The following is a 23,695-nucleotide window of genomic DNA, read 5'->3' as shown; positions in this document are numbered from 1 at the left end:
GGAGTACTGCTGCCACATCTGGGCAGGAGCTGCTAAAAACAGCCTATCCTGCCTTGACAGAGTACAAAATAGACTTCGTGGCTTAGTGGGGGATGCCCTTTTCTATACCCTGCAACCTCTCTCCCACAGAAGAGATGTTGCATGCCTGTCTTTGTTTTATCGTTATTTCCATGGCAAGTGCTCGTCTGAGCTCCAATCTCTGGTCCCCCCTCACCAATCTTTCATGAAAAACACCCATCTAGCTAAAACTATTGTCAATAATTTTCCCCACTCTTTATCTGTGTCTAAATCCAAACGTAGATTCCATGAGCAGAGCTTCTTTCTCAGAAGTGCACGATTGAGGAACTCTCTTCCGTTCGCCTGTTTCCCATCTGACTACAACTTGGATGTCTTCAAATCCAACATAAACAAATTCCTAACAAACCGCCCCCTTAAGTAAGACACAAGGGATTATTATTTGAGACCACATCTACAAGGAAACTATATAGGGAGTTGAGCAGCGAGATGTCTGTTCACATTACAATTGAACTTCTACATATCAGTGCAGTCAGGTAAGCAGGGAACCAGGTGGGAATTCCAAAGTCTAGCAGTTCAAAGGAAGAAACTATTAGAGTAGAAGGTTTTTCTGCATATAGAGATCTCTGCCGAGTTCCTGTGATGGCACTTCTGTGCCTGACTAATAAACAAAGGAGGAGTATGAAAACCGGGCAATAGACAGAGCCTACCTACTTCTTAAAAGAAAGAAAAAAGAAAGGAAAGTAAAAATGAAAGATAGGTGAAATGTTTGTAGTTTGTTATTGCTGTGAAACAAAGAGAAAGATCAATGTTTTTTTTTTCTAGAAATTAGGACTTACTCTTTTACACAATCCTATCGCCATATCGTATGCCGTTTTGCCAATCTGCAAAATAGAAATGTCGATTTCCCATTAGTAGAATTATATATTATGCAAACATGCATCACAATAAGAATGTATGGATAAGGTAAAAATCAAATTCCTTCAAAATATTCAGTTGGGTCAAGCCAAACTTAAGACAATCAAAGTAATTAAAATTATAAAGTTAAACGCAGGCACAGATATGCAGAATAAACACAAAGCTCATTGTTTTCAAATAATTATAAGCAGGGTTGTGGAATCGGAGTTAAAGAGGGTCGAATGTTGTGGGAGGAGCTAGAATCGGAGTCAGACTTATAAGAAGATTACCAATCGAAGTTGGATATTTTATTCTCTAAAGAATCAACAAACAGTTTCAATACATTAAAATAAGGAGTCGAAGCTGGATATTTTGGAATTCTTGGAGTTGGAGTCAGAATCCTAAGAATTAGAGTCAAACCTTATACCTTTCCACTCACAAAACAAGAACATTTTGAGTGCAAAGCATGATAAATTCAATTTCTTCAAATTAAGATATTAAACTATCAAAATAAAAAAAGACATCTATCTGGTTTCAGGCTATGATAAAAGTATAGTATTTACTGTAAATAATTCAATAAAACTTGTCCAATTTTGGGTTCAAGTGAGTTATTTCTAGTTAAGAGTAGGATAGACAATTTTCAGTATTTGAGACCAAGGATGACCAATGACACCCATTATTCCCACACTTTTGAATGGCCGTGTGCCTAATTTGTTTAGAATATAATTTTATATTTTTGCAAATAAATATTTGTTCTGTTAATAAACCAATTCTTCAAGTACTAAAAAAAATTGAGTTGCAACCAATTGCGTTTCCATAAACAAGGGAACTTGGATTTTTCTGAAAACTTTACAGCACTTTAACCACTGATCAAATAAAATTGCGGATAAAACCAAAACACAGTCATTTTATTACAAAAACATTTTCAAATATAAAACAATCACAAATAAACAAATGATAGCCAATAACAAACTTCTCATAACTGAGCGTTAATATAAGCATTAAAAATTTGAAAAAGATTTTAAAGTATATTTTTGGGAAATCGTTTCAGACAAGGCGTAAAGCCATTAATGTAAGGAGCTAACAAGAGCAAAAGATAATTATCACAAAAACAGGAGATGCCTATTTGTTGAGTGGTGCATTTTAGTGGAATGGAGACAAAAATGAACAGGAATTCAAAGGAGGAAAATAGATACACGTGTTGACTGATGAGGAGAACTCTTTATTATAAAAAGGGGGGAACAAAAAGGGGTTATGGGATATGTACAGGGAAAAGGGAGGTAATAGGGATACAAGAGTTATCGGACTTTCAAACCCCCCCCCCGCTTGCTCTTAGAGTGTGAGCATATTTTTTATTTTTTTAATTTTTTTTTTTTGGTGTTTATAAAAAAAGAATATGCGTATATATAAGAGCATCATATCGGCAAAAAGACGAATTTAAAGCTCGAATAAAAGTGGTTTGAATTTTTCTAGTTTTACTTGGGTTGGGAGTTTGGTCATGATGTCTGCGAGCATGTCTGTTGTGGGTTAATAGATAATTTTTATGTTGCCGTTGTTCAAAGCATCCCTGATGAAATGGTATTTTATGTCTATGTGTTTGCATTTTTGTCGATGCACTGGGTCTCTAGAAAGTGCTATAGAGCTTTGACTGTCCTAGAATATTTTAATGGGTGTGTATTCCTTATACCAGTCCATTTCTTTTAGTAATTGTGTGAGGTACATACCTTCTTGGGTTGTTTTTGCTAATGCCACATATTCGGCTTCGCATGTGGATAACGCTACCGTGGGTTGTCTTTTTGACTTTCAGGAAATGGGTGGACCGCCTTTTGTTAAGCTGAAACAGTATCCAGATATACTGTGTCTGTCGTATTGGTTTGATGCCCAATCGGCATCGCTGCATGCGAATAACTGGAGTTGATCGTTTGATTTTGTATAGCATAATTGGTGTTGCATAGTACCTTTTATGTACCTCAGTACATGTTTGGCTGCCGTCCAGTGCTGCTCATGCGGTTTTGATAAGTGTTGGGACAACTTGCCAACGATATAGCTTATATCTGGTCTGGTACAGATCATCAGATAGATTAGGCTGCCGACGACTTCACGGTACTTTCTGGGGTCGATGAGGTCAGAGTCATTTTCGGTTAGGTCACACTTTAGTTCACATGGAGTTGTCCTGGGTTTGCAATTGGTCATATCAAACCTTTCCAGTATTTTTGTGACGTACCGTTCCTGGCTCATCAGTATACGACTTTGAGTTATGTCGAAGTCTATTCCTAAGAAATGCCGGAGTTTTCCAAGGCCCTTCATCTGAAATTCGGACATCAACATCTGCTTGGTAGTGTTGAGAGAATCATTATTATTGGCTGCGATAATTAAATCGTCGACTCATGAGATGATGGTGATTCGTTCCTCACTGTTGTGTCACATGTAGATGCAATGATTCACTCTATTCTGAATTAAACCATTTTTGGTGAGGTGGTCATGAAGAGTTTGATTCCAATTTCTGCCCGATTGTTTCAGTTCATATAGGGATTTATTTAACATGCAGACTGGTTTCTCGCCCGTTTTCCATCTCACTTCAAATCCCTCTGGTTGTTCCATGTAAATCTTGTGGTCAATTGGGGCATGGAGGTACGCCGTTTTGACGTCCATTTGGTGTACGATGAGATCGTATTGGATAGCTACTTGCATTAGTATGTGGATTGATGTGATGTCAGCTGTTGGGGAGAAAGTCTCTGTATAATCTACCCCCTTGGTTTGGTTATAACCCTTTGCAACAAATCTTGCTTTGTATTTCGGGGATCCGTCAGGGTTTTCTTTAATTTTATATACCCATCTACCACTGATTGTTGTTTTGCCTTTGGGTAGAAGTGTCAGCTTGTACACGTCGTTTTCTTTCAAGGAATTGATTTCCTCCTGCATTGCTTTGATTCAATGGTGTGCTACTGGGGAGGTCGTAGCTGCTTTATAGGTGTGTGGTACACCATGTGCGACTTTGTAGCAGTAGTTGAGATTGACAAGTGTGTGACCACTCTCATCTTGAACTGTCGTTACATAGTCTTCTAAGTAGCTGGGCATCTTGTGTTCCCGCTCTGGGTATCTGCGTGTATAACTGCTTTCTTTTATGATATTGAGTGGTTCATCAACACTAGGCTGTTCTCTGTCTTCTTTCGGTTTTAGATTTTTTGTCAAATCTCTTTGGAGGAAGTCCTCGTCATTATTGCTTGGTGGAGAAGTTTGGTTTTGTTGTACGTCAGAGTTGTTGATGAATTTTACTTGTCTGTGTTTATACACTTTCCCACTTTCAGGGTGGTAGATTAGGTATGCTGGGCTGTTTCTGTCGTATCCGATAAATATCCCTCTCTGACATTTTGGGTCTAGTTTCTCTCTTGTGTTGGAGTAGGTGTAGCACACCGAACCGAAGATGTGCATTTTCGAGAGGTCGGGTTTCCTCCTGGTTATTTCGTAATATGGAGTTTGTTTCAGGCGGTTGTTGAAACACCTGTTTCGTATAACTGTGGATGTCATGACAGCATAGGTCCACAGGGTTTTGGATAATCCACTCTCTATGATCATGCATCTCGCCATTTCGAACAGTGTCCGCCAATTTCTTTCGGCTGTTCCATTCTGGTGAGGTGAGTACGGTGCTGAGGTCTCATGTTTAATTTTGTTTTTGCGGACTAATTTCTGGAAATCGTTCGACTTAAATTCGGAGCCGTTATCTGTCCTCAGTATTTTTATTTCACCATAGGGTGAGATATCCGCAATGAATTTTTTGGCGGCGAGTGTGGTGTCACTTTTATTTTTAATAAAATATACAAATATAGCACCGGAGAAATCATCGGTGAACGAGACAGCGTATCGGTTTCCGTTTAGGTCTGCCGGGTTTATAGGGCCGGCTAAGTCCGAGTGAACTAGATGTAGTATGCTGGTTGCTCGTTCATCCGGGTGTTTGTTTCTGCTTTGAGGGAATTTTCCTTGAATGCAAATATTGTAATTTCTATTGTTTGCATTTTTTGGTTTTATTTGCATTCTACGAACTACAGCGGGTAGTTTCGTTACGTCGTCATAGTTACAGTGGCCGAGTATTTTATGCCACGTGTCGACGTCATAGCATTGATGGCAGCTGTCTTTGGTGGTTTCATTCTGTGTAGTCGTTAAATAGTACAGTCTTTTATGTACATATATTTTGAACCTTCTGCCGTTTTTATGTACGAGTTCATTTTTATTTTCTTTAAAAATGACTGTTGTTCCATTTTTAATAGCAGTTTTTATGGAGAAAATGTCTTGTGCGTAGGAAGGTATCAATAATGCCATTTTTAAAGTAACTGTGACGCGGTTTCCATTTTCGTCTACTAAGTGTATTTCTGCATCTCCTCTTTTTAATGTAACGCCGCTGGTTTTTCTTCTGTCCGCTAACTCCATGTAGTGGTTTTCTAGCTGGAATGTTTGGTCGAAATTTTTGAATTTCTTCTCATCTCTAATGATGTGAGAAGTGGCACTAGCGTCGACAAGCAAACCCGTGGGTGACGTCGTCTTCCGCATGTGGTAGTCCTCCATTTTGAATGTGAACGTGTGTTCTTCTTCAATGTCCACTGCCTTTTTCATAGTGTCCCTACGTTTGTAGCGGCAAGACTCTCTTTTATGAGTGGTGGCTTTGCAGTAGTTGCACCACATTTTTCGTTTGTTGTTGGCACAGTCTGTAGATATATACCCTTTTCCGCCGCACATGTAGCATGTAGTGTCTTGCTCGTCATGGTCGTTGTTACTTATAGCAGTTCTCGAAAAGGAGGAAGTTAGTTTCATCACGTCATCGCTGCTAGACTCGTTTTTGTGCTTCAGAGTCTCTTCAAAGCTGTGAAGCTCGGTTTTAAATACCGAGAACGTTAGTTCTTTGTTGCTGTGAGTCACATATATAGAAAATAGGTTGAACTGGCTAGGTAATCCCTTTAATATCATCGCGATGATTAAAGCATCGTCCACTGTCTGTCCGGCATTTCTGAGGGCTGTTAGAATGGTTTCTGTTCTTATAATGTAGTCCGTGACATTTTCATCGCTATTCTTTTTGAGAGACGTTAGTTGGGTGTATAAAGAAATGACTCTAGGCTTCCCTTTTCCTGCGTAATGTTCGCGTAATATTTTTAGAGCTTTTCTTCCATTGTCTGCAGCTTCTCTCATTATCAGGGATAAGCTTTTATCGTCTAGAAACTGTACCAGTTTGGCATACGCTTCCTCATTTCTTTCATCGTCGTGTTCATTTGTAGAGTTTACACCTAAGATGGCGTCTTTTAGACTGAGCGTACGTAAATGGCCTAAGAATTTTACTTCCAAAATTTCGTATTTGGCTTCATCTCTGTCGAAAGATAATCTGCTCCATCTGTTTCCATTATCATTTCTGGGCCCATAACCTGTTGAGTGGTGCATTTTAGTGGAATGGAGACAAAAATGAACAGGAATTCAAAGGAGGAAAATAGATACACGTGTTGACTGATGAGGAGAACTCTTTATTATAAAAAGGGGAAGAACAAAAAGGGGTTATGGGATATGTACAGGGAAAAGGGAGGTAATAGGGATACAAGAGTTATCGGACTTTCAACACTATTGACCTTATTCGTATATCATATAGAGAACCTATTTTACAAGAAGTAAAAAAAGCAATGGGTCTAATATGTGTACTCAAAGAAAGATTTCATAAAAAAGGAAGGTCAATAAGTTTAATAGGCGATTTTTCATCAAAAACAGAGCCATCCACAATTCAGGGAAAATCGTAGCCTACCTGACTAGTGTGGGTGTCGTGTTCATTCGCTTAAGGAAAAATGCTTGAATGGTGACGTCGTTTTTGTATTTGATGGTCACGTGTGAGTAATAAAAACTCTATGCAAATTAGTTTATGCAAGATGCATAAAAGAAGGGGTAAAAGGATCAACAGGCAAGTTGAAAGACAATATGTTATGCGAAAAGACGTGTGTATTATCAAGATTATTGAAGCTAACTCAAAAGATTGTAGGTGGGATAGAACACAACTTTAAAACTCCGCTGAAATCAGTTTTCAAACTAGAAACTATTTCGGCTTTATATTACCTTTCGGCAATAGAGGGCAAGCTTTTTGATGTCTGGTTGATTCCGGAGTTTAGTGGTGCAGCAGCTGATATGCTCATTATCGAGTAGATCGTAAATGTGGTACTTATGTGTGAGCTTTGCCTTATGAAAAATGTTAAGCGTGTTCTGCCATTGTAAAGTGGAGCTCTGGCCATATACAGGCAACTTAGTATGAAACAGAAAGCAGATACAGAACAGATCAAGTATGCCCTTATAATTGCGTATGCTACTGATGCATTCAATGCGTATGACCAGTTTTTCACTCGCTAATTTTACCCTGATGAGATGGGGGACAAGTTTTTGCTGAACTGTGACGCCTGGCCCAATTGGTTGGGGACCGTTGCCCGAATGTTGGCTAACGTGCACATTCTTTCTGGACTACCGCAACATGTCGGACATATATTATGTGCTTCATCCAGGATGGAAATGATGAGTGTGGACCAACTGTTGACTTGAACAAGAGCTATCATGACTGACAACGAAGGCCTTGCCGAATTGGCTGCTGCCACTGCCACCAGACAAACACCTTCAGAATCAAAAGTGCACAATGCTGGTACAAAAATTTACTTGCTATAGGTGTGGTGGTCCCACACCACTTGGTAAAGGACTGCTTACAGAATCGCCAAGAGAGGCCAGAAAGTTGGATTGCCAAAGTCCATCTGAGATATGTTGCTTAAGATGCAGTAGACTTGGACATATAGCATTGCAGTGCCAGGAAAACGCCAAATGGGAGGAGGCATTAGCATTAGTCTCCTTTCCGACCAATTGAACACTAAGAAGCTTCCCTCCATGAAAGTACATGGAGATGGGTAAGAGTGCAGGGTGTTGATCGATTCCAGGTGTTCACAGACTCTAGTGAGTAGAGCCGTGTGTTGCTTTTGGAAGCGGAAGTCAGCAGGAGTACCAATAATTGATGAAAGAACATTGAATTGCCAAGAACACGGCAGAATATATGCAGAGGTTGGCCAAGTTCCAGTTGTCGATATTGAGGCACTAGTCATGGATAAACAACTGTTGGGCTTCGATCTACTGTTGGGGATTGATGCGATCAAGAAACTCAGTGGAGTTTATTTCACAGAATCAGGTGAGGCACGTTTTGGAGGCCTAAACAGATGTGCTGCCATCTCGGTCGATGAGCCAGACTTTAGCATGACTTATGATCGCAGTTACAAAGAATGAACTGCATTGTGGATATGGGCAAATGGTCACTCTCCCAGTGAATTGAGTAAGAGTGTGCAAGAATACACAATACCTTGTCATGCCAGGGACGCCTATGAGAATGAGATTCAACAGTGGCAGCAGAATGGATGGCTGGTGCCATATTCAGAAGAACTTGGCCCACCCAAGGGTCTAATCCCCTAAATAGTGGTCGTGCAGGAGCAGAAGCAAAAGTTGCATTTGGTACTTGACTACTGGGAATTGAGTACGTTTCTAAATGCTTTCACTGCCAATGCAATGTGCATGCAGAAACTAAGAGAGTGGCGGCGACAAGGAGTTGCTTATGAATCTGTGGAATGCATATCTTCAAATCCATGTCAACAAGGCATGATGGCTGTTTCAAACAGTTATTTTCAGGAGCCAATGCTTCTGTCTGAATCGGTTGGGATTTAGACTGAATGTGACACCATTTATTATGAAATCTTTTATACACACTATTGTCTCTTAAAACCATGTGATCAAAAGCACCACATCAGTATATGTTGATATTTTCATTAATGAAAGTGTAGCATGCAACAACATTTTTTAGACTATGGTTTGCTTTCCAAGGATCCGGTACGATTAAGAGATGAAGTGAGAGTTCTTTGCTTGCAAGTCTGGGAAAAAGATGGCACTCTGCGATGTAAACGAGGAAGTCCAATTTTGGAAATCTCTGATGAATTGACCTGTCAGCACGTATTTTCTCTTTGTAGGAAACTCGTTGGTCACTTCCCTGAATGTAGATGGCTCCAGGTGGCAGTTGCATTTATCAAGCGCCTAGCAACTGCAGTTACAAAATGGCTAGGATGACAGAATAAAAAAACACATCTCTGTCACATTTTAACAGAAATTTTGAAAGTATGAGAAGCAGATCCCATTGGCAGAGACTAGTGTATGGACGGTAAAGAAAGTAAAGTCTGGGTGGAAGCCACAGGAGTGGCACTGGAAATGAATGGAACAGTCATTAAGGATGCGTCAAGAGTAATAGCCCTACCCTATCTTGAATTATCCAACAGATCCAACAGATCCACTCTGTTTTTATTTTTTATCCATGTTCACCACAAATAAGGCATATTGCTACTTGAAACTTGGACTACTATTTGGAATCGTGCCTAACAGGGAGTTGAGTAGCAAGATGACGTTTTACATTACATTTAAAATTCTGCATGTTAGTACAGTTAGTGGAGCAGGAAATAGGGAAAGAATTCCATAGTATAGCAGTTTGTAGGAAGAAATTTTATAGCAGAAGGCTTTCCAGTGTCTAGAGACCTCAACAGTAAAGGAGTGAGATTTTGCTGCTTGTTGCCTTATTAGGGAGTATGTACGATGAGAGAACACAAGTGCTATGAGTTCATCATAGCACATTCCATTAAAGTTATGCTGAGAAGTTGATGTATAAAAGTAATATTTCAAGTCTGACTCAAAATAAGTATTTGGGATAAAATCTAGAACAGTTAAGAGTCAAAAACTGGTCGGCAAAAAATAAGAGCAACAGATAATTTTTAGCAAACGCAGTGGAATTTAATTTTTCACCAATCTATTTACTTTTAATTTATTGAAAATGTAAGATTTTTTATTTCCGAAATTGATTCCAAAAAAATAACATGGCAACCGAGATTATCACGTAACTTTGTTACACTTAAGCGAATAAGTGGGATTATACAATGTTTTGGGGAGAGGGCTAACTCAGACTTGGGGTTTGAAATAGAGTTAATGTTTTTTATTATCTTTTCAGCTTGGAGTTATTCGAAGTTAAGAAAGTTTGGTTCTTGTATGGCAGATAAATCAACTTTCATCAGAATTAAATTCTGAGTTATTTTGTTGAAAATTTATTTTTTACTTTTAGTGCAATATTCTCCCTTTTTCAAAGTTTTTATTTTTGTATTTTTTACTGATTTTTCACCCCCAAAACAAGTCATAATGCTACTTAGATACAAGAGGCTACTATTTGTGACCAAATCTACAAGGACACTATATAGGGAGTTGAGCAACGACATATATGTTCACACTGCACTGGAACTTCTGTATGTTAGTGCAGTCAGGTAAGCAGGGACACAGTGTCGTGTAAGGGGGACTCATATTTAAGGGCTATGATGGGGGATTCATAACAATGATGAGGGGGAGAGAGGACATTTATACAGTTCTGTTCTGAGATGCTTCTTATAACATATATTAGCGAGGAGAGATACAGTGATAGATGCACAGTTCTTATATTTCTTGGGGATTCATATATATACTGAATGGGGATGTATACAAGTTCTTAACACAGAGGAGGGGAGATACATACTCTTTGAAAAGTTACACAGTGTTCATCACAAATGATTAACACATTACATTTTGGGTGTTGACAGATGACACGTGACAACAGTTACAAAAACACAATGATGATACTTTATTCATTGGACCAGTCAAATGCTGATGACGTCAGGAATTCAAATTTGGGATCTACAGAGTTTAATGTTCTTTCCTTCGCTTCGAAATGTCTCTGACTCCAACTTAACCCAACTCAACTGCTCTCAATTCTTCAATTCCCGACTCTGCAACCCAACTAAACTGATTAACTCTAGCTCCTATATTGAGAATCCCCCTCCATTATAACGTCAGAAGTGTGTTTTCCAAATGTAATCAATTCACGTGGATATGCATATGCTTTTGACAACAAAAGAACTCTCTGTATCAGAAGTCTTTGTCTAATGCAAAGCAACAAAACTTTTTGGTTAAAACGTCAAGCAGAGGTTCGCTAGTCACAAGTTGAGTCGAGTAGAGTTTGTTGTTCACAACATGAGATACACGTCGACATTCTCTATTTGCATGTCTTAAACCTTCTCCTACTCCTCCCAGCGACTTGCCTTTTATAATGTTTCGGGCGCACCTAATTTGCATATACCACACGAGACTGCTCAAGATCTATGTGTGATTTGAGGCTTTAAAAGACAACAGCTGCCATCTTGGCCTCTTTTTTTCTTTTTCTGTCTTTCAGCCTGCTGCCGACACAGATTCTTGTCAGTTTTTGAGTAAGGTCCTCTCTATGTCAATCATACTCCCTCCTGATCTCATGATCACAGAAATGGCAATGGGGTGGTGATCGCCGTCGCTGGGTGCTTCTCCGAAGGGGAACGATGCATGCTTCTTCTTCGCTTAAGCTCTTGTCTGCGGACTGGGGGTTGAAGAATACCGCTTCTGCTGAGAGGCTACTGATATCAGAGTCACCTTCTGAGGGAACTGCTGTGAACCAGAGCGATGTCTCGTTGGTTCCTGACTCGGAGTCAGACTCACGTCCATTGTTCACATGAAGCTGCAATTGTGTTGTTGGCTGTACGTCCTTAATGTGATGGGGCATACCGTCGACACACACTGCTTGCTTGCTGATCACTTCAGTCCATACTGAGTCGTACATTTGCCATGCGGGTTCTTGATCCAGACAACATCCCCTTTTTCCAGCCTCCCTCCAGTTACTTTTGTCTCAGGTACTGAGTTCGTTTCTATGCTCTTCACCCTAACATGACGTGATAGTATGAACCATTACCTCCCCTTAAAGAACTCTTCAGTAAAGAAGTCTGGGATATACCTTCACTTCCGTTTGACACTGAATTAGAGTTCAATAAAAAATGGAGACCGTATTCCGCTTCTCATAAATGAATCTCATATTTTGGTATTCTTTTACATAATGTTTCATGGTGGCAAGCGGTGGTGTTTCCCAAATTTGAAACCTTACGAACAGGTCGTCCCTATTATATACACACAACAGTAAAAGAAATATAAAAAAAAAATAATAAATAAATAAATGAATAAAATTGGCCACGTTCAGACCACATGGGAAAAATTAATACTTGGTGCCAAGCTTCAAACTGTGAGTAAGCATTGTTTTTCGTGTTTCGTGTTTCAAATGCAACGAAAATAAATAAATACATATATATATATATACGTTACTGTCATTAAAAATATATATATATATATATATATATATATATATATATATATATATATTAAGAAGTATATGCATAAGTTCTCAGACGTTTAAATTTTCCACGCAAAACACATATACATGTACATTTGTTCTGTCAGGTTATTAAAAAAAATAAATAAATAAAATAAAATAAACTGAAGACTGAATTTATATCGTCTGGAACAAAACGAAATAAATAAATACAATGGCTACAAACGAACCGTCGATGAATTGGTCGTCCACAGACCTAACTGAAGCAGTTCGATTATTTAAGCAACGTTGTAATCTTTACTTCTCAGTTAAAAATATTTTGTTGGAAAAACAGGTCGACCACATCCTGCTACTGTCCGGAGAAGAAGGCCTTAAAAGATACAACACTTGGTCATTCGAAAACAAGGCTGACAGGAATAATCCAGAAATAATTTGGGAAAAATTTGAGGAAAGACTGCAACCGCAATTAAACTTCCGAATCGCTCGTTTTTACCTGCGCCAGTATAATCAAAAGGAATCAGAGAATTTCGATGACTTTCTGGCCCGGTGTAAATCGCAGGCATTGAAATGCAAGTTCCGGGATATCCAGGAAATGGTGGAACGCCTCATCGAGCGGGTTATATCAGGAACAAAGCACCCAGAACTCCAAAAGCAGCTTCTAGTGAAAGGCAAACAATTGACACTGCCGAAAGCCACATGAGACAGCTGGCTGAATTAGAGCAGAATAAGCATGAAATAGATGCAATCAAGTACAAACAGTGTAACAGATGCGGAGGCTCGCATCCAAGGAAAAAATGTCCAGCATGGGGTACCACATGTTCCGCGTGTGGACAACAAAATCATTGGGCTAAGGTCTGCGCAAGCAAAAATAAAAACGCAGCAGGACGTTTTCCGACACGCAGAACATGGAAAGATGGAGGTAATAAACCAGGACATGGAGAAGCACAAAGGGACCAGTACAAACACTGGAAACACGGCAACCGTATGCACTCGATAAATACCTATCAGAGGGACAATGAAGGGATTTATAACAAGTTTGAACAAATGTCTTTCGACTCTATTCAAGAACAAGGCAACAGTCGGACAGAGGTTTTCACAGACCTTATAATCAAGCTTCTCAACCTCCCAGGCACCCATTTTCTGAAAGCTAAGGTTGACACATTTTCTGAAAGCTAAGGTTGACACAGGAGCCGAAGGCAACATACTTCCATTATGTACCTTCCGGAAGATGTTCCCACACCTAATAAGTGCAGCAGGACAGCTACTTCCTGGTGCAACAAAGGATGAACAAACTGTTCTAACAGCCTATAATGGTTCTCATATTACCTAACATGGATCCGTTAAAATAGCTTGTTCACACAAAGGAATATGGAAGACCATCAAATCTAATGAGAATTGCTCAAAAGTAAGAGCATTGCTTCAACCACGAAAAGTGTGCCATCAATAAGAAACAAATCTGTTTTTTTGGCGCAATCTATGATCAGAATGGTATGCACCCTGATCCCAGCAAGGTAACAGAAATAAAAATGTTACCTAGTCCAGCAAACACTACCGACCTGCAGAGTGTGTTAGGAATCATCACATATATGGCACCTTTCATTCCACACCTGTTCGATCTCACAGCACCTTTGAGAGACCTCCTAAAGAAAGAAGCGGAATACGGTCTCCATTTTTTATTGGACTCCAGTTCCATGTCAAACGGAAGTGAAGGTATATCCCAGACTTCTTTACTGAAGAGTTATTTAAGGGGAGGTAATGGTTCATACTATCACACATGATACCTGTACAATGTGTCGGCTGGTGCAGTAGAGGGTGATACAGCGTCCGTTGGGGTCATATTGTATAAATAAACTGCTTCAGACACCACACAGCCTGTTCTGGCGGCGATAGTTTTGACAGTTCTATGGTTCTGCTCGATAATCCTATTCCCGCTCGGTACATAGGCACATCAAAACCACAGATGCACTCCCCAGCCATCGGCAAACTTTCTGAATTGTTCACTGGTGAAAGGTGTGCCGTTGTCAGTTAGTATCTCCGTTGGGGGGCCAATTTCGAGGAAGATGCTGTTTAGCTGACGGATGACTGCTACTGTATCTTGCCAGCAGAGTGGCCGCCATATCGCAAACCTAGATGGGCCGCAGTCAATGAGCATTAGGTAATCCTTGCTGTTGTGGTGAGTAACATCTATCACCAGCCAGCTCCAGTGACTTTTTATGCCCAGTTTTCCTTTTTCTCAGCGAACGGATGCCAGGTCGATGGATTGGCAAGCCACGCAGCTCTCAACCACTCTTTTAACGTCTGCTTTTCGTACTTCAGGGTCATCCAACTTAGGAAAATACAAGATTTGCTTGATCCCTGGATATCCACTTTGGTAGTCGATTTCCTTGATTCGATCAAACTGAGCAGAATACACGGCTGTGGCGCAAGCGTGTTGTATGGGTTCAATGGTTCTTCTAGTGGCATCAATCCATCTGTGGGAACTCTTAAACAATTGGCCTTTTTCAGGTTGGATCTAACCAGGGAGATTTCCATTAACAGCGCATATTCTTTTTTGATCTTCATGATGGTATCGAGCTGCCATCAGATGAGCATCTCGCTCGTAGCTTTAGTTCGTACTCTGGCCCTCCCAGTATGGGTGTCCGAAATCCACTTGTGGACACAGGCAGAATCTGTAAACAGCCACAGGGTAGTCGACTTCCAGAGGATCGCCAAGTTTATCCCATTGATAATGGCATCAAGCTCTGCCAGGTTTATATGCTGGGAGTCCCGTTCTGGGCTTAACCAGCAGGCATCTTCCACCACAGCCCCATCATGGACTATTAATACGCCCATGGCAAGAGAACTTACATCAGCCCACACACTCAGGTCTCGGCTGTCGATGCACCATCTGCCCCATGCAGGGTCCTCATTGTGCAATCTGGTGACTACTTCCTCCAGCATTGTGTTGAGACGGGCGTCGTGTACCACATCGTCCCATCCAGTGGTGACCTCAGACGCTCTCCTCTTTATGAATGCCACTGCAACATGAAGCCAGCCGCCCACAGGGAGGTGTCCAACCAATTTTCCGCACCAAGAAAATACATTTCTTCACGTGACATCACGGGGCATGTCTGAGACTTCATTTCCCCATTTCCAATGCAGGACGCTGTCTTCTCCCCGAACCTGTAAACTGAGCACCCGAGTGCCATCCTGCAGTCTCTCCGGCTCCTTACTGAGAAGTTCAAAGTTGCAGAGATGCTCCTCTACACATGTCGCAGATACAACCCCTTCATTCACGTACACGTCATCAATGTATGCAGATGTTGCCTGCCTTATGCGCTCATCCTAAGCCAGAATGGTGTCAACAATCATTTGCATAATTGATGGCGCCACGTTGAGTCCAAACCCCATACGGGTTATGCAGTATCTCTTCCCTTTAACCAGAACTGTCTGATAAGGCCAGAGTGACTGGTCTACACACACTTGAAGGTACGCCTTCCGAAGATCAAGCTTGCACACACTAGACCCTGCTTGCCACCATTCCTGTAATTTATCAGCACACACGTCTGCGCGGGCCATAAAGGGGTTCACATGTTTGTTTAACTCCTTATAATCTAGACTGGCCTCACTTTTTGTTTGTTTGGCTGGACGACCGCCATTAGTGGGATTAAACACTTTGGAGGCCCCAATGCCTTCTCAGGATAAGGAACCAACCATCCATTGTCGATCCAGATCTGTAGTTCCATATCATACTCTATGCAAGCTTCGGGGGGAAATCTTGTACTCTGACATTCTATTGAACAAATTCTCTAGTGGTTGCTCGTCTGACCACTTCCAAGCCACAGTCCAGGACTTTGTGCACTGGTTGAACTAAAAAATCAGGCTTATCTAGAGGGAGTGCCATGCAAACGCACTCTTTGCGTTGGGAGAACATCACGTTGGGAGAACATCACGTTCCTGGCTCCATCTACTATGCCGCAACCAAGCAGCACAATTGCGTCCATTCCTAAGAGTAAATTGTACCCAAGTAGTTCCCTGTCCATAATCAAAGCTTGCATGGCTACTTCAGGCCCGCTACTAATGCTTATGTGGATGACACCTTCTCCGCAAGAGGACAACGAGCTCCTGCCTACAGTCAGCACCAGAGTTCTTGTCGTTTTCCAAGTGTCGCAATGTTCTTTGTGCACAAGTGTCTGGGCGCAACCCGTGTCCACAAGTGCGTGGCACTCAGGCCTATTAATGCGTACACTCACCACAGGTAGTGCCTTGTTTAATAACGATTCTGGGGAGAAGACTGGCATTCTAACTTCCTCCCCTAGTTTGTTTCCCAGATAAGCGTGAGCCAGGCATTCCCGGTTTTTGCATTTGTGACACCTTGGTCCGCTAGGTTTCTGGGTCGTTGACGGCAACGAAAGGCAATCACGGGCCTAATGGTTTGGGCCCCCACATCTGAAGCAGTTAACACTTCTGGTGTTCTCGCTAGCTGTAGACAATGGTGTAGGTGCATATGCGGCCTCTCAAGGTTGCACCGTGGTGACGATCTCCTCATCTCTGATATCCATCAGCACGGCACAAGCCCTCTCAAGCAGCTCTTTCAATGACAGCTTGTCCATTCGGGTTGAGGCTTGTAAAAGTCCCTTTGCATGGCATGGCAATCCATTCACGAATGTTCTCTTTATCCAACTCTCTCGTGGCATTTTGCCTACCAGGTGTGCTAGCCACTGTAAATCCATCAAAAACTCATCCACGATCTCCCCTGGCCAAAGGCGGTGGGTGGTGAACTGTTCCAATGCCATAAACGAATTCATCCCATAAGCCTTTACAAGGCATGCTTAATTTCCTCGAGATCACTCAGTTGGTCCTCTGAGAGTCGCTGAAATGTCTCACAAGCTGCACCCTTCAGCTACCACGGCAGTACTCGCTCCACCTTGATTACCTCGCACAGCTCACACGTTAACTCTACATCCTCTAGCCATTTTAATATTGGAACGTCCGTTGCTGTACCACTGAACGGGGATGAGTCGGAGGTCAAACTGTCTTAGAGCCATGATTAGAATACAGCCGAAATAGTTTGTATCAGTAGTCTTTGTCTAAAACAAAGCAACAAAACTTTTTGGTTAAAACGTCAAGCAGAGGTTCACTAGTCATAAGTTGAGTCGAGTAGAGTTTGTTGTTCACAACACGTGATACATGTCGACATTCTCTATTCGCATGATTAAATGCATCTCCCACTCCTCCCAGTGACTTCGCCTTTCATAATGTTTCGGGCACACCCAATTTGCATATATCACACGAGAATGCTGGAGATCTACGTGTGACCGGAGACTTTAAAAGACAACAGCCGTCATCTTGGCTTCTTTTTTTTTCTTTTTGTCTTTCAGCCTGCTGCCGAGACAGATTCTCGCCCATTTCTGAGGTAGATCCTCTCTTTGTCTATCACACTCTTAACATATGACTCTAACCTAGTTTTTAACAATATATTTTTAATTTGTATTGTTCATTCTTTTTGGCTGGCCTTTTTAACACTCTGATTCCAAACAGAATGAACATTCAATTCTTTTTACAATATAAACAATATGTAACTATTTCTAATAGAATTTATCAATATACTAAATTCTAATATTCCAATTCCTAACTTTGCTTACAAGGTTGGAGCCTCGGCTTATCCTAATCTCATTTTCACTTATCTGATACTCTTCTTATATACATGGAAAGGGGACAGCCTTTCCCTGTAACATCCCTATCTTTCCCATTTTTCAAAAGATGTATGCCTTTTTAAATTCTAGTACATTTTTCTCTATATCTATACAACCACTTGGCTAAGAAAGATCAGACCCCATCAAAAAACTTCTTTAGTCAGTCTTTTTCCAACTGACTTCATAATTATTTTATTTAGATCAGAATCTCTTTCTGATCTTTCTGGCATTTCCTTTTTTTGAGTGTAGGGTTTACCTTCTATGATTAATATCAGCTGCTTGATCCAGCCACTGAAGTCTCATTTTACCTCTTCATGAAATCAACGACTCTTTTGTCCAAATGTGTCCTGATCCTTTCTTTCGTCTGGGTGTTATACTAATTGGAGCTTTGTCTCATTTTCTAAACATTTTATTTCTTTTGGGACATACATCAAAGCTCATTTACTTAAATCTTTGTGGTTGGCTTCTAATTATTAAGATATACCTTTTCATCACACTGATTCACCTGAATTTCCTTGCTTGGGCTCTTGGAACTTCGATAAAGACTTAGAAGCCATCACCCTTAACTAAATAATCCCCATCCCTTGTACCAAAATTATTATTTGCGCACTGAATTCTAACTATGGCCTGGATTTCTGTGATTTTTCTTTTTTTTCATCAGGGGGTCCAAGATCCCAACAGAAATATCCCCCATTCATACACCTCTAAAAAAGATATAAGGTTATATCTTTTCTTCCTACATACTTATGGTATATTTTACTTTTTCTCCCTTCTTAACGCTATATGCGATTTACCCATGGTACTGACTCTTATAGTCCTTTGGTACCCTAAGCAATTCTCATATCCTTCAACGCCTGCCTTTTTAATTTATTGTGCCGAGATTTATAATTCTGCTCGGTGTTGTTACTTGCAGCATGCTTTATAAGCCACAATATCGCAGGTACCCATCTATATTTTCCTAACAGGCGCATATCTAATGCTATCGCTTGGTAAGTTACACTTCTTGCGAAAAATGTAATGGGCATAACCCCCCCCAAAAAAAAACAAACAAAAAGCAAAAATCAAAAAGAAAAATTCTCTCTTTTGGTTTATCACATCCGAAAAACTCTCAAAATACCCGTTTATGTAATTTTCTATTGTCCCATTTCTAAAATTCTAACTTATTTCTAGACCAAACATTTGTCGCAATTATTGTTTCAATTTATTTTTCCTATTTTAATTTGTTTACTTAATTATGATTTGAATTCCTGACATACAAATACAATGCCATTATGCATACATTTAAAACAATTTACAATATTTGTTCAAACATTTAAAAAAAATACATTCTTACATTTAACTATTACTCATTTAACGTTACAGTTATAACCTTTTTCAACAATTTTTTTTTCTGTAACAACAGCAATTACAACAAAGTCTGTCAAAAAATTGTCCCTTAAAAAAACACCTGGAAAGCTGAAAAGTTCAACTATGAACACAAAATTCTTTTTGCAATGAAAGCACATCTTTTCTCATAACACAGGCTTTAAAAGTACAAGCGACTTTTGAGTTTGATTGACAGATTAATTCAACAATTCGTCCAAAACGATTCACTTTGACACAAATCTTGATACATTGATACGAATTAAAAAAAAAAAAAAATAGAGAACCCTAAATTTCTCTGTGTATCTCAAATGCATTCTTTTGACATTGTGTGTAATAAATGGTCTTTTTAATAAATGGCATTTTTCGTACCTTTCTAAATAGATATTCGTGTGTGGGTGTTTTTATTATTGTTATTGCTTTTTTTCTTTTTGCAGCTTATCGACATTTTTTTTCATGTGAGAGTGCATGCTTTACTTTTTTTCATTGTGTATGTGTGTATTTCGTCTAGCTAAGGACCTTAGGTGTTTCCGTGGCATTATGCGAGGTTTGTTTTTTTCCACACCCTTGTATGAGTGCACTGGAACGAGCACCAAATAACGTAGATGTTGTATAGTAGGAGACTCATATTAGGACAATGCATATAACGGATATAACGCTAGTGATGAGAGGGAGAAGACATTTATACATATACAATTCTGGGATGTTTGGGATTTCATATATCTCCCCTCCTCTATTTTTTTTTTTTACAAGTGGTGACCCCCATGTAAAAAAAAAACAAAAAAAAAAAAAAAGGAGAGGAGGGGAGATCCATATTCTTTGAAAAGTTACACAATGTTCATTACAAATGATTAACACATTACATTTTGGATGCTGACAGATGACACGTGACAACAGTTACAAAAACACAATGATAATACTTTATTCATTGGACCGGTCAAATGCTGATGACGTCAGGAATTCAAATTTGGGATCTACAGAGTTTAATGTTTTTTCCTTCGCTTCCAAATGACTCTGACTCCAACTTAACCCAACTCAACTGCTTTCAACTCTTCAATTCCCGACTCTGCAACCCAACTAAACTGACTAACTCTAGCTCTTATATTGAGAGTCCCCCTTCATTATGACGTCAAAAGTGTATTTTCCAAACATAACCAATTCACGTGGCTATGCACACGCTTTTGACAACAAAAGAACTCTCAGCATATGACTCTAACCTATCTTTTAACAATATATTTTTAATTTGTATTGTTCATTCTTTTTGGCTGACCTTTTTAACATTCCAAACAGAATGAAAAATCAATTCTTTTTTTTTTTTTTTTTTTACATAGGCATCACCATATTATCAAGGCCAAGAGGCCACTCAAGGATAAGGGTTAAAGAGTGTACAGTAGAAATTGGACATTATAGTAATCATTAGTAATGAAAATTTGGTAAAGTTGATAACTTATATGGAACGGCTCATCAAGAACTTATTTATGTTAGACTTGAAGACAACCATATTGTAGTCAGCCAGAAAGCAGGAAAACGGAAGACAATTCCACAGGCGTGCAGTTCTAAGAAAAAAGCTTTGTTCATGGAATCTACGTTTAGGTTTAGGCACAGATAAAGAGTGGGGGGAATTATTGATAGTGTTTACAGCTAGACGAGTGTTTCTTGTGAAAGTTTGGCGAGGGGGGACCATAGATTGAAGCTCACTCGAACACTTTCCATGAAAATAACGATACATCAGAGACAAACTCGCAACATCTCTTCTGTGAGATAAAGGTTGTAAGGAAGAGAAAAGGACATCTCCTACGAGGCTACGAAGTCTATTTTGAACTCTATCAAGGCAGGACAAGTCCTTTCTAGCAGCTCCTGCCCAGATGTGGCAACAGTATTCCATCCTTGGACGTACCTGGCTCTTATATAGATAGAGAATAGCATCAGCAGTGAGATATCTACCGGATCGATAGAAAGATCCCACCATTTTTCCAGCGGCCTTGGCAACAGATTTGATGTATGTGTTCCATTTAAGATCAGGAGTAATGGTCAAGCCAAGAAGTTTGTCAAAACTTGAGGCCTCCTGAAGACGAGAGCTATTCATTTCAATTGATGTCAGATGTGGATCAGAATGTTGATGATGTAATGAGAGAAGCTTGGTTTTAGATGCATTAAAAGTAACCAGCCATTCTTTACCCCATTGTACTACGTGCTCAAGATCAGAGGAGAGAGAATTGGAGAGAACTTGGTCGTTTACTGTCTTAGATGTGCTACCATAAATGGTAGTGTCGTCAGCATAGATGTCTACAAATGATGTAAGGATGTGATTTGGAAGATCATTAATGTAGATCAGGAAAAGAGTTGGGTCCAGGATGGACCCCTGAGGGACACCGGCATTAATACTGTGAGCTTCTGATTTACGATATAAACAATATCTAACTATTTCTAAGAAAGAAAAACCTGCTGTTTCAAAAGACGCTGAAAAAAAGATGCACAAGAGCAGCAAGGGACAAGTACAAAAGTGTAAAATCTAAACTTCAAAGAGAACTACAAAAAATGAAAAACGACTGGTGGACGAAAAAAGCAGCTGAAATTCAGAACTTGGCAGACAGAAAATGACTCTAAGGCATTCTTTGCATCGTTGAAGGAAGTGTACGGACCACAGGGTGCCTGCTTGGACCCTGTGAAGAGCATTAACGGCAGTGGGCTCCATATGGGAAACACATGATAATGGAGAGATGGAAGAAACACTTCGAACTTCTATTGAACCCAGAAACACCCGCTGAAGATGGAGCTGATAACATACCTCAACTGCCTATTAGACACCAAATGGATGATTTACCAACAGCAGATGAATTTGACATGGCCATAAAGAGGACAAAGAACGGAAAGGTTGCAGGACCAGACAACATACCACCAGAAGTTTGGAAGCATGGTGGAGCAGCCTTGAGAAGTCAATTATTACAACTTTTCCACAACATCTGGACATCAACAGCAAAAGTTCCCCAGGATTTCAAAGATGCCAACATTGTGACAGTGTATAAGAGAAAAGGGGACAGGGCGGAATGTGGGAACCACAGAGGAATCTCCCTTCTGTCTGTTGCTGGGAGGATTATGGCCAAAATCCCACAGTATCAATTACAGGCCTTAGTTGAAGACATTCTACCGGAGAGCCAACGTAGATTCAGGGTCAACAGATCCACACTAGATATGATCTTTGCCCTCCGACAATTACAGGAAAAGTCTATTGAACAAAGTCAACCTCTCATTGTCACCTTTGCAGATTTTAGCAAGGCCTTCGACACAGTTGATAGAGACATGCTTTGAAAGTTACTGAGACGCTATGGCTGCCCACAGACCTTCACAAGAGTACTGCACAGTTTCCATGATGGCATGACTGCTCGCGTTTGCAGGGGCGATGGATGCTCAGACTCCTTTAGCATTAGACACGGCATCAAGCAAGGCTGTGTTCTTGCGCCAACTCTGTTTACAATCTTCCTTGCTGCTGTCCTGAAAAGCATGCCTGAAGAATTCGGTGATCTCTACATCCGAACCAGAAGTGATGGTGACCTTTTCAACCTCAGATGCTTTAGAGCAAAAACCAGGACACATAAGTTAATGATCAAGGAACTACTCTTTGCTGATGATTCAGCACTATGTACCCACAGCCCCCCAGCAATGCAAGATTTAGTGATAGCATTTGCCGAGGCATTCAAGAAATTTGGGCTGACAATCAACATCAAGAAGACTAAAGTTTTGATACAAGACACCCGTGACACAAATATTAACTCCGGAGAAGTACTCCTGAATGGTACCCCATTGGCGGAAGTTGAACAGTTCACCTACCTGGGCAGTACCATTATGAACACTGGAAAAATTGATGAAGAACTGTCAAACGGATCCAAGCGGCTGCACCAGCCTTTGGAAAATTGAGAGACCATCTGTGGAATCAGAGAGGAATCAGATTAAAGACCAAGATGAAAGTGTATAGAGCTATTGTCCTACCATCACTCCTATACAGCTCAAAAACCTGGCCTCTCTATAGACGCCACTTCAAGAGATTAAACCTGATACAACAAATGCACCTCCGTCATCTAATGGGTATCTCTTGGAAAGACCATGTATCGAATTTTGAAGTACTAGAAAAGGCTAAAATGCTCAGTGCTGAAGAAATAATCATAACAAACCAACTGAGATGGACAGGACATGTCATGCACATGTCAGACAACAGACTACCGAAAGCAGTTTTCTTTGGTGAGCTCAAAGAAGGCACACGGCCCCTAGGCACATCGAAACTGTGCTATAAAGACGTGTTCAAGAGACATTTAAAAACTCAACGACTGGAGAAGAAAAGCTGAAGATCAGATAGTTTGGAGAAGTGTGGTATCAGGCGTAGCCGATGCCATTAGAGATCAAAGCATTGCTGCTTGGGAAGCAAAAAGAGTGTGACTATGAGCGCCACTACCCGGATTTTCTGCCATTAGGTGTCACATCTGTGGCTGGGGTTTCAGAGCTTCGATCAGACTCACAT

The 23,695-nt window shown here is 40.3% G+C and overlaps 1 protein-coding gene across 1 annotated transcript in view; it reads right to left on the bottom strand.

Annotated features, from left to right (window-relative positions):
• LOC145245714 (fibronectin type 3 and ankyrin repeat domains protein 1-like) overlaps positions 1-23,695 on the bottom strand; it is a 157,241-nt gene that overhangs the window by 10,363 nt on the left and 123,183 nt on the right. The window contains exon 9 of the mRNA XM_080107246.1: positions 855-899. Within this exon, the coding sequence (XP_079963372.1) occupies positions 855-899 (45 nt within the window). The remainder of the gene's footprint in view (positions 1-854; positions 900-23,695) is intronic.

This window comes from Euprymna scolopes, chromosome 23, assembly GCF_053919585.1.
Source record: "Euprymna scolopes isolate OS-2025 chromosome 23, ASM5391958v1, whole genome shotgun sequence".
In the NCBI taxonomy this organism is placed as follows: domain Eukaryota; kingdom Metazoa; phylum Mollusca; class Cephalopoda; order Sepiida; family Sepiolidae; genus Euprymna; species Euprymna scolopes.
This window is presented reverse-complemented; position numbering and strand designations above follow the sequence as displayed.